General features: G+C 40.8%; 1 protein-coding gene across 5 annotated transcripts in view; it reads left to right on the top strand.

Moving 5' to 3' along the window:
* The window catches only part of JARID2 (jumonji and AT-rich interaction domain containing 2), a 228,975-nt gene that overhangs the window by 168,572 nt on the left and 47,942 nt on the right, over positions 1-12,461 (top strand). For all 5 annotated transcript variants that reach the window (XM_087764224.1, XM_087764215.1, XM_087764233.1 and 2 more), the window contains one exon: positions 8,731-8,907. In XM_087764224.1, the coding sequence (XP_087620350.1) occupies positions 8,731-8,907 (177 nt within the window). The remainder of the gene's footprint in view (positions 1-8,730; positions 8,908-12,461) is intronic.

The following is a 12,461-nucleotide window of genomic DNA, read 5'->3' as shown; positions in this document are numbered from 1 at the left end:
AGCTGGACATTGATTATGGATCCACTACTGGCATAAAATCCGAGTGCTGCAATGGCAGCAGCAGCACTTCAAAACCTTGCTGCCTGCAGTTTTTGGTGCCCAGGTGGGCAACGTAAAATATTCTGGCAAAGGCAATTCCTGCCCTTCCTCCCAGTCAGAAATCCTGTGAGCCTGCTTCTGTAACCTGTGAACCTACCGTAGGTTCAGTGCTCCCCGAAAGACTTATTTTGTGCTAGGGATGGGGCTCAGGATCTCTTGGGTATGAAACAGCCTGGTAGCCTTTTGGGAATGGCAGCGTGGTGGTTTCGAACTTGCAGACTTGCCTTGTTCATGGTGGAGGGGAACATAAAGTTGAAGTGTATGTGGGAAGGGTTGGTTTTGAGGTTCACTGCCAAATCTGCCCAGGTTAGTGGAGGTAAATTGCTTTGAGATTGTCAGATATGAATTGTAGATGTGAGAAGTACTCTACTTGTTTTTTGTTTGTTTGTTTGTTTGTTCGTTTTTTAATGTTCAGTAGTCTGTTACTCTGGTGTGTGTTTTGTTAACTTTGGAAAGTGAACCTTTTATTTTTTTCCTGCAGATTCACGCATTTCCCCACCCTTACTCCCTTTCCCTAGAAAAGGAACAATTTTCTTTGGCTTTTCGGTTTTAGCTCTACTGCTTTGAAGAATGGACCGAGAAGAAAATGGGTTTTATGTCACTACACTAGCTGATAAGTTAGCCATAAGACTAAGCATCCTGCGATTCGTACAACGGCAGAGGAAGGGAGAGTTTGAGCATCGGTGTGTTTATGAGCTCTGTTTTATTTCTGTACTTGGGATGGCATTTTCCTCCCTTGCGCTCAGGCACCGGCGAGCTCCCTCTGGGGCTGTTCCTGCAGGTGGAGTCAGACAAGTGAGATGCAATTGCTCTGTCCTATAGAGTTTATGCAGTTCATTCTCTTTTAGCCTTGCTCCGTAAAACGACCATAAAGTGCAGGCATAAATTACATTTATTCGCACTTCAGGGACTTGGTGCTGTTCTGCCAAAAAGTAATAAGTAGGACATATAATAAATAAGAAGCAGGCCCTAAATTTTAAGCATTGAGATGCCAGTACATCGGGAGCATTTGGGAGGCAAGGTTTTTCCACCTGCATACAGCCCCAAAATGGGGCCGTGTGTCAGAGGAGAAGTCAAACCTCTGGACGTGGCTCACTGTAGGGCTTGGCACGCCGCGTGTTTATTGGGGCAGGCTTAAGTCCCGCATACCTTGACCTGCCTTGTGCTTAAATCATTCTCATGTCTTAAATTGTTTTAAGATTTTTCCAAAGCACATCTGGGTTATGTTTAATTGTTAGGAGGAGAAAAAAAAGAGAGGAGCTAGAGGGGGAGTTGGTGTAAATAATTCATGGAGAAGAATCCTCCAATTTTGCAGAAACCACAGCCCAAATTACAGAGAAGGCTCTTGGATTGAGATGATTTTTGTTGTGGTTGTAACATACCAGGGTTTGAATCCTGTCCAGATGAAAACATTTGGTTTGTACTTCAGTAAATATTGCAGAAACACTGCCAGCTAATTCTGAAGAGTAATGAAATAGTGCTTTTGGCAAAGCGCATGCACTTTCCATACTTCTGATTCCGCTCTTCAGATCCAAATTCAGAGTTTTTTTAATATGTTTAGCTAGTCCAAGACAAAAGTTAATGTAATTTAATGAGAAACAAAACATACCGTAATTTAAGAGGGAAAATTACACATTTGTCAAATAAAAAAAATTTAATAACCTCATTAGTCAAATAAAATGGCTGAAAAAGAGTATAGTTTATTCTATTAATCAGGCACTTGCTGCTGAGGTCAACGCATCTGTATATACAGGTTGCGTAAGCATCAGTTCTGCCTACTGTTAGTAGCAAGCCTGAATTTTGCACATGCAAAGGGTAACATCTTTCCGAGAAAACTGCTAAAAGTAGCACCATGACTTAAAAAAAAACGTATTTTACTTTGTACATATTGTTGTACAAGCATCAAATTGTAATAACAGAGGACATAAAATACATTTGTCATCCTTTCATATGCATTAGGCAACACTTTGTGTGTAGTTGTGGTAATCATTTTTCCTATATAGTTAGATTTTCTTTTGTGTTGCTCTCACAATAGGAGGGAAGACAAAAATACTCAAGAGAGAATTTCAATAATGAAACTGCAGATACTGACGGAAACAGTTGCCAAACATACTTCAAACCTCATTTTTTTAAAGAGCTGAGTATCCTGCCTTTCTGTAATAATTCATAGCTCATTGTAACCATGATGAGTGAATTTAAAAAAGACAACTCGCCATTAATGATTTTCTCAAAATTTGCCACACACAGTGATATCTGATCACAGGAGCAGTAACTCCTGCTCTGATACTGGTGAGAAGAGGGTACCTGGGGTTCTGTTAGCTGTCTGAGCTTTCCGCATGGCTTGCAATCCCTTAGTCAGCCACAGCAATTTGTTAGGCTTTCAAAATCGCACAAGGGCCAGCTTTGGTGATTTGGCCTTCCCACAGTGATTTAGAGGAGGGGGAGAGGGCTGGGAAGTTCCCTCCAGGTTGCTGCCTGGCCTTGGCCATAGCTTTTCTGCTCTCGACTGTGAGTTAAGTGACTTGTTAAGTGGGAAAAGGTGAGTGGCACGTGTCCAGATCAGGGCAGCAGGTCGACAGCACTATCAGACAGATACTCCTGTTAAAGCTGCTCAATACAAGGTGTCCTTCCCGCTTTACTGTATTTGTTACTATTTAATGTCAGTAATTCTTTCGGTATCTTCCTTCTCCTCTTGCTCCTGCAGCCTGTGTCCATCTGCTAACTTATCTCTTGCCGCTCACCTCTTTCTCCAGCCCCAGCACATCTGAGGCCCTCCCTTCTGCTCTGCTGCTGCTGCATGCCCTTTCTTTCAGCTTACTACTTCTGCATGGCTTCTCCTTCCGTCCCAATGTGTTGCGGTTGCCTCGTCCAGTTCTCTGGTGATGGCACGTGCTTTTGTGCAAATAATGATGCAAAACAAATCAACTGTCTTGAGGAGGGAAAAAAAAGTCATTTAGGAAGTGTGTGCCTAGACATCATCAGGACAGAATGTAAAACGTGCAGCTCCTACACGAGATTGGAAACATACTGCGTTTCATGTTTTGTTTAATAATATAAAGTGATATATTAAGCTACACATTCAATAAGAAAAAGTGTGCATAGAAATTTTCCAAATCTTTACTTGAGAGCTTGTAACATTACATTACAGTTACAGCATTTATTAATGGACTTTAATTTCCTTAGTCTGGGATTTTAATCTGAATCAGTTCCCTGATCCAATTCACCACATGGCCCCACAAAAAAATTATACTGCCACAGTCAAGGTGGTGGCACAGGAATAAGAACAAGAGGTCAGATGGAGCTAGATGCTCTGTAGACCATTTTTAATGTCAAGAAAAATGTCCACGCAGCCACAGACAGTCTAAATGGTTCCTTGTATGAAATGTCTTCTAAATAAGTGGTGGGAAGTCAAATTTTATTTTCTAGATTACCATCAGATTTGCTGAGTGAGCAGGTTTTTCAGGCACCTGCTGATCGGGTGTGCGGCAGGGTGGGTTTCTCGACATGGAGGGCTGCTTGTGTGCTCTCCCCAGGCTCTGGAGGGCTGCTCCCCTGCTCTCCCCCTTTATCCGCTGCAGGGCCCGTGGTAGCAGCTGCCTGCACAACTTGGGGTCTCCCAGCACAGACGGAGACTTGTAAAATTCAATACAGCCACAGGCTCTTGTAACTCTCTTGCAGATTTTTCTGCTGTGTTCTTGGGGATGGAAAGTGAGGAAGGGGGGAATTACATACCTAGAGTGCTGAGACCTGGTGTGCACCACCTCCCAGGCACAGATGTTGCCCTCTATCCAGAGCATTGCAGCTCTTCTCTTTTGCTGTTGGTTATTAATTAAATTATAATGTCACTCTTTAGATTGCCCTGGGTAGACTTTGAGAATCGTGACTTGGTGCTGGGGAGGGCAAGAGGAAGAGGAGGGATGATTGCTCATCTTTACTCTTGCTGTCTGGCTGGCAAAATATGTGCAAGAATGAACTGGCATAGCTGCCTTGTGGGTTTCTGTTGCTTAGTGCATCCAGGCAAAGACAAAAATGTGCAGAATAGTGTGTCGTAAATTAAAAAAATCAAGAAGCACCTACAACTGTGTGTTCTGTGAACGTGTGTATATGTATGCGTCTGGTGAACCTGTAGTTTTCCTTAGTCTCATGCCATTTTGGAGGGTTTTTATCATCTTGCTGTCATACATCATTTTCATGATAAATATCTGTTATACATGGAGAAACCTGAGAGCAACAACTATCAACAAAGTCCATCTGTAAGGAAAACCACCATGTTCTTAACTTGAGATGAAGACAGGTCAGATTTATGAGGAAGGGCCATACATTTTGTTAGACCAACTGATATAGCTGAAAAAAACCAAATCAGCTCTTGAGCGCACATTCTTCTCCATATCTCCAGTGGTCTTAGACATTGGTGGCTACAATAACGCTACTTAGTATTGTTTATATAAATTAGCAGCTTTGAGTAACAAATGGGGTCCCCTGTAAAGGTAGGCTATGGCATCATATACGCATCCCTGCCTGGCCTCGGAGATGATGATGGATACTTAGGACAGGAATCTTTATTATTATGGTCTTTATAATATAGAATAAATATATAATATGTAAATAGTCTATATAATAAAGAAGGTAAATGATCACCTAGCTTCCACTCCTAACGGTGCAGCTTCGTTTGTATAAGCTTCATTAGTTCTTCAGTTATGAGAAGTCTGAGTTTTATTTCCATAACAGGAGTTTTAGGGTGTTCTCTTAGCTCTTTGCTTGGTGTAAACCACCAGTGCACGTCAACCGCTCACACTTACACATTAGGTGTTGCCTAATCAACATAATTGTCATTCTTTTAGTTTGAATGAAATCACAGTGTGCTTTCAGGCCTGTCTTTCCTTCAGTTTGCTCGTAAAGGGAATGTGCAGTATCTTGAGCCTGAGCAGCCTGTTTCAGTATTTTAAACTAGTGTTTTCTCAGCCTTTTGGACATGTTTAGCTACATAGACTTAAAGTGAAAGTGGTTTTAACCAGCTCCACCCAGAGGTGTGAACAAATTTTCAGTATTTGAGGCTATTCCAGAATGGAAGTCTTATTATAAAAGATGATGATAAAAATAGTTCTAATATAAAAAGTAAGCAAGAAAACTTAAAGCTTTTAGATTTCTTTCGGTGTCTTCCATCCATAACAATGCTTAAATAGAACAAAAATGCAAGAGTGCAGCCTTTTTTTTTTTTTTCCCTTTCTTTCTGTTTTGCAAGTCAACTTTAATAAATCTGTAGGAAAAGCTGGTGGGGAGGAGGCGACCCAGACTGAACGCCCGCTTTTTTCTGAGGTCTCATATTGCAGAGCACTTAGATCAGTAAAGTGAGGGCTAGCAGGGCTCTCCGGTGTTATTGGACGTTGCTAGTCTAATTTCTCTGGAAATGTACTTCCCAAACAGTCCCAGCTGTCCCAGGAATGCAGTTTAACCATTGTTGTTCATAGTTCTCGATTGGAAAGAATTAAAAAATGTCATTCTGACCAAAGATTTATGCACTGAGATTACAATGATTGAATACCAGAGTTAGGTGAAGTTTGTATCTGCTCTCGCAATTGGGTTAGACCCTCCCTCCTTTCTAAGCAGAATGACACAGTACTATATTTTATTCTGTGCTTAAAAAAAAAAAAAGAAAAAAGAGAAAAAGAAGAAAGATTGCTATTGTTATTACAACATTTGCGTCGCAGATGATAATTTTTTTGCTGGTTGCTGTTGAAAGCAGCTGACAAAAAAGCTCAGGGATTTGGAACTCTAGGGACCATGAGGCTTAGAGAATAGACGCTATATCTGGTCTCCTATTCTAGTGCCTCAGAAGGATAAAATTTCTGACTATTTCTCTAATTATAATAGAGAGATTTCAGTCTGTGTTTGAATCTAATTTTGAGGGTTCCTAACAGTAAGTTTCTTTTACTGCCATCGTTCGTCAATGCATTAATGCACTGATGGTGCCAGACTTCGGATCCTGATTAGAACTGATGCATAATACAGACTTGCAAAGCCAATAACTTCTGAATCCGTACCACAGACTTGGGTACCTAGATGGAGGAAAAAAGACAATTTATTTTTCAGGCAGCACTGTCCTCGAGTAACTGTTTTGGAGTCTTCTAGTTATTTGCTGTTGAGACTTAAAGCTCCCCTCCAAGCAGAAGAATTAATGCGCCTCTTGGCACCTCTTACCTACTATAGTTGATTACTCAGAGTGTGCCAAAAAGGCCTGGACTTGCATAAAATATGCAAAGTTTTTTGTTTCTGTAAGTTGCTGCAGCTCCCGTGCCTTGAAATATGTCAGCAGTCTTAGTTTGATCATTAGCCTGTATAATATGAAAGTTGTGGCATGCAAAAGGCCTTCTCCCTAGGATAACTATATGTTTCCATACCTTTATGTCTAGGTTGGATGGATTAATACATACATTATTTCAGGGAGAAAGAATCATCATGCCCTAGGTGCTACTGCAGTGTTTCCCCTAGCTGTCCCTGGGCTACCACTGGTGCACAGCACGGGGTGCTGGCGGGGAGTTTCTCTCTGCTTCTTCCCAAGGCAGCCACAGTCCCACAGGGGCCATTGTAGAGACCAAGAGCAAACGTCTTTACAGGTGGGGGCTAAGCCCCACACAGCCGCTCACTCACTCCCCCCCAGCGGGATGGGGGAGAGAACTGGAAGGGTACAAGTGAGAAAACTCATGGGTTGAGATAAAGACAGGTGATGCAAAAGCTGCGAGTGCAAGCAAAGCAAAAGAAGGAATTCATTCGCTGCTTCCCATCGGCAGGCAGGCGTTCAGCCGTCTCCAGGAAAGCAGGGCTCCATCACGCGTAACAGTTACTTGGGAAGACAAATGGTATAACTCCAAAAGCCCCTCTTCCACCTCCTTCCCCCAGCTTTCATTGCTGAGCACAATGTCATATGGTCTGGGATGTCCCTTTGGTCAGCTGGGGTCAGCTGTCCCCGCTGTGTCCCCTCCCAGCTTCTTGTGCACCCCCAGCCCACTCGCTGGTGGGGCAGCGTGAGAAACGGGGGGAAAAAAATGCCTTGACACTGTGCAAGCACTGCTCAGCAGTAGCTAAAACATCTCTGTGTTGTCAACACTGTTTCCAGCACAAATCCAAAACATAGCCCCATGCAAACTACTATGAAGAAAATTCACTCTATCCCAACCAAAACCAGTACACTTAGGAAAGGATAGTTCATTGCAGAAACAGCCTATCCTGGGTTTTGTGCCATATTTAGGTATCCATTCATTAAAATGTAATTTTTGTAGTTAAGAGTATTTTGTACAAACCTGGTGGGAGCAGAAAATACGCAACCCAAAAATAATCTTTAGTTAGTTGTTGGCAATGGCAACACCAACAGCTCAAAACCAAACAAAACACAGAATTGCTGTTCTGAAGAGCTGGAAGCCAGAAGTGTTTCCTAAGGAAACATCAGCCAAATAGTCGCTACCTTGTGTTGTTGGTCTGTAGCCCAGCTCTCTTTGTCCTTTGTTTTGTTTAGCTACAGGAAAATAATTGAAGCGATGAGTCCCCATTCTCCACTTCTACTGACTTTCTATTTTTTCCCTTTCTTCACCAAAAAAAAAAATCTTTTTGTGAATAAATAGAAGGCTCTTAGGGCACCTGTCCCTCCGGGGGATAGACAGCAGACTTATTTTGAAGTAGAAAATAATAACAGGCATAAGGGAAAGTGCCCATTAGTTGTCAGCAGTATTTGTACATTTAAAAATAGTTATTAGGTTGCTACAGTCATGTCGTGTCCTGATGCAGTGCAGGGAAACCTATACATTGTTGCATGACATGCATAAAAGAAATTTTGTGCAAGAGGTACATTTAAATTACAACCCTGTATTGTTGTTAAGCTTGTGAATCCTCACTTCTCTCTCACTGCATGTTGTACCTTACCCTTGCGCAAACAAGGCAGGTTAGGGGGAGCATCGTGGGAAGTAAGCAAGAGATGAGAAGCAACATCCTCAAGAGGAGCACACGGGGAATCGGGAGACCTTTGCTCTTTTCTCTCCTGTGCCAGGGACCTGCTAGGCAAATTTAAGCATCTCAATGTCTCGTTTTTTCTCTTTGTTTAAAACTGAACCAGAATACTGCAAAGCATTGTGTACAATACTGTAGAGGTCTGCAAAGCATTGTGAAGTTTAAATACTAATATTTTATTGTAATAATAACCTAAAAATATTACCAGGGTGCAGACTGGTTTGTAAATGCTCTTTTTTCTTCTGTTTGGAAAAGCTGTAAGCTTCTAGTTTGTGTGCTAAGACTTCAGTAAGGCACTTAAGCACGCATTTGAAATTAAGCATGTGCATTAGTTCTTTTCTGAATACACAAAGCTATTAATTAGGGCTCGTAGCAAGACTGTTTGATTGTCTAAAGTATGAATAGAATGTGCTTGGAGGGGAGGGAAACCCTGCTTTTCAAGCACATACGTATCCTGTTGGTAAAAATTAATAAATGAAAAACCTCCAGTTAGTCATGCACTAGTGTGACCTTCCATCTCTGAGTCCCCCTCTTCCCTTGCTATGTGTAACACTAAAGTAGGTTATGATCAATACGGTTAGTGCAGTAAGTGAATGTATTGATGCTAATGAGCCATTTCTTTATAATGATCAGGTTCTCCAGCCCTGCCCAGCAACATGGTATATTTTGGAAGCTCTCAGGATGATGAGGATGAAGAAGAGGAGGAGGAGGAGACAGAGGACACAAAAGCAGCCACAAACAATGCTTCATCATCATGCCAGTCAACCCCCAGGAAAGGAAAAACGCATAAACACGTACCAAATGGGCAAGGTAGGTCCTAAATAGTGCTGTTCTCCTGCACTGCCTGGTAAAGAAATTTCTGAGCTGAATGTGCTTAATCCTTGCCTGTCCTTCTGGATCTGAGTGAAAAAGGATACAGGCCATAACGGGAAAATGGAGTGAGATGTAGTGTTAGCATCTTCTGCTTTAACCTGTTTTTCCAGACAATCTGAACTCTTCCTGTGGCAGAACTATAACTGCAGGGCTGGAATTATATAATATATATAACTATATAATATAATAATTATTATATACATAATATATACATAGATACATTATATGTATATTATATATACAGTATATACATTATATACACACACACATATATACATATATATACACACATGCACGCACACATGCACACACACATATATAGACACACACAGTCACTCTCTCTCTGGCTTTTTTGAGACTGATGTTTAATCTAGAATGATTTTATTTTATCAAAGTTAAATATAAGCATTCATAAGTGTTATCAAAACATGTGACAGGGGCAACACTTAATTTCTCACATGCAATATTGATACCACAATTGCAGTAGGTTAAGATACTGCATTCATGTTGTTGATTGAAAGATTTTACAGAAGAAGCTTTTTCAGATCAGTTATTTCTTTGCAAATCAGCAAAAGCTGCATTCATTACACAGTATTTCTGTCACGATGTCCTTGTGCCAGATCTTGATAAATGGATCCGCGTATGTTGCAACATCATCTAGTGTAAAATGGAAGACCTAAAACCCACACTGAAAATTTTCTGAGCCTGCTATAATGCTCCACTGCCAAAATCCTGTGTGATGTGGTTCTCTCTCCAGCAAGAGCTCTTGTATCATAACAACTCTGTACCCTCTCTGCCTGACATAATTTCAAAATGGAACCTGTGCTCTCCGTTCCCTTCCTCACTATTAGTTTACCATGAAAATTTTTCCTTCTGGTGACTGCCCATTCAGCTCTCCTCCTCTTAGTAGGAGGACTGAGAGGAAGGTCTCTCTACAGCACACTTTGTGAGGGATGGTCGAGACCTGTGCCTGCTTTTTTTTGTTCTTTCAGGCTACTCTCTGCTCTGAAGAAGAGATTAGCAGATCCCAGTTACTTCACTGTGCTGGTCCTCGTCTCCACTTTTCAAAAGGGAGTTTTCTATAAAGGACGCCCTTGTTACATATGCCAAAATTATTTTTCATTACTATATCTGAATCTGTTTTTTTATTGCATGCCCAAGCTCAAAAACTCTCTTTTTGTGAACCATTTGTGGAGAAGTGCAAGGGGATGGTTATACCTAATAGCATTTCAACTGTCAGCTGTGAGCAGGAGCTTTAATGCTGCAAAAGCCATGGATCAAAATTTGGCACTTTGGATTGATTTCTAAATAACCCCCCCAAAATAACAGGCACAAAACTCTACATCTGGAAAATGAGGTTGCACGTAACAGAACTGCTGCCTTAGAGCGTTAAATGTGATATATTGTTACAAAAGGAGCTGATCATGTTCCTTGAGAATGTCCCAGATGGCATCCACTTTGAAATTAGCTCAAAACCACAGACACCTGAAATCTTAATTGGGGGTAAGTAAAGGCAAACTTAATGAGCCATCTAATGGCTTCATAATCTTTATCAATATAGATCAGAGTGAGCATAAATGAAGCTGCTGCTTTAATAGATCTGCAAAAGACCTTTATAAAATACATAGGAGACAACGTGAGATGTTTTGACAAAGGTGATGAAACAGGAATTCCCAGAGAAGGCAGCTTCTTCTTCTTCGTCATAGTAATTTCTTTTCTTCTTCTTCTTCTTTTTTTTTTTTTTTTCTTTTTTTAATTAAAATTTCCTTACCCAGGGGCATTCCCATTTTTCAATGTCTGTTATTTTGGTTGACAGCCAATAGTATTTTTGTTTCCTGTGAATAAAGTAGGTTCTGGTTCATGTGTGTCTGTTTTAAATGAGACCACACACAAAGGCAGACCAGGAATGGGTGCAGCAAATGAACTTAATCTAGCGTGAGAGTCTATTTTTAATGAATTAAAGTCTTTTGTTTTTAATATACAATGTGTAGTCAAGCACTTTGGACCTGAAAATGCTAAGCATTTGCTATGACATACAACAACAAAGGTTCAGAGCTTGATTAATGTCATTAGACAGTGTCAAATGATTGCTTTCTACTAAATGGGGGCCAGAACAACTTTCCTGGGCGAAGTCATTTGTCAATATCTTCTTCTGACGCCAATATGGGGCGTTATTAGGGTTGCAGACAAAACTATTTGTTATAACCTAGCCTGTTGAGCCACCTTTTGGACAGCTAACTCAATTGAAAACGCCTAAGTATGAATAAGAAGCACGTATAACACGTGGCATAGCTTGCTGCACAAATTGAAATAATTAGCTCAACTGACTTGTTGCCTTCCAACCTTACCGCTTACACAGATATATTTAAAGCATCAGATTGTTACCTGATCATCCTCCTTTCTTAGTACTTCTGATGTGCTGCACACATATCCAGCTGTTAAAGAGCAAAGTAAAATGTTTGGCAGGAGAAGTGTTTGTCCCCCACATTCATGGGAGTGTGGAAAAGGGATATGTAGCAATGTGCAAGTCTTTCCTTCATGCAGTATCTTAGTGCAGGCAGTGCTAATCTTGCGGTTAAACCGTTTTCTAATATACTGCTGTGGTTGCCACAAGGGAAAATGGTAGAGCCATGCTCTTAAAATTGGTTTCATGTCATTGCCAAACTTCAGCTGATTAGGCCGGGTCTGACATATGTTAAGATAAGTTAGCAGCAGATAAAGGCTTGGATGTCATTGGTGGTGCTTTGTGCCTTGGTTAGAAACTAGTATTAGTTCTGGGTAGGTATCTTTCATGTCATGTGGGACGTTCTGCATGTAACTCTCCCCATTACTGTCTTTTTCAGCGTGCTTAAACTTACAGTGAATAATTCTCACTAGGAGAAGATACTGTCTAAAGACATTCAGTATTTGTTTGCAAGAGAACTGTTCTCTTGTAGAGTAAAACACGTGAGTGGTTCTTGCTTGCTTATGGATTAAGGTGTGATCTCACAGTACATGTCATAGATTAATTCAGGTCAGAGAAGACCCCGGGAGGTCATCTAGTCTTACCTCTTCCGCAAAATACCATTGCTAACTTTTTTGACAAATTCGGCAATAAAATTGGCAGAGGTTTGTGCTTTTAATTATATATGTCTTTTGAGGAGGGTGAAATTTTAGCAGCTTTCTAAAACTTGATGTGGAATTTTGGTCCTAATCAGAGTGATTTTAATTGAGTTAGGATTTATAGCGGGGTTAAAATTGTGAAAGGCCAGAAACTAATCAACTGAATCACTTGGTCTCCTTATAGCTACTGACTTCAGAAGGATATTTTCCCAGCTAAGAAACCATATGAACATTTAGTTGGAATTGAGAAATCCCTCTTGATGTTTCAGTCAAGGATTTAATCTTTTTAAAGCACATCCTTAGCTTCAGACCTTCTAAGGAAGTTTGTGGTGAATTTCAAAATTAACGTATGGAAAATTAGGGATGATATGGTGCTGCATATTGTAGCA

Source organism: Nipponia nippon, unplaced genomic scaffold (genome assembly GCF_047370975.1).
Source record: "Nipponia nippon isolate SJK-2023a ecotype South Korea unplaced genomic scaffold, ASM4737097v1 scaffold_1, whole genome shotgun sequence".
Lineage (NCBI taxonomy): Eukaryota > Metazoa > Chordata > Aves > Pelecaniformes > Threskiornithidae > Nipponia > Nipponia nippon.
This window is presented reverse-complemented; position numbering and strand designations above follow the sequence as displayed.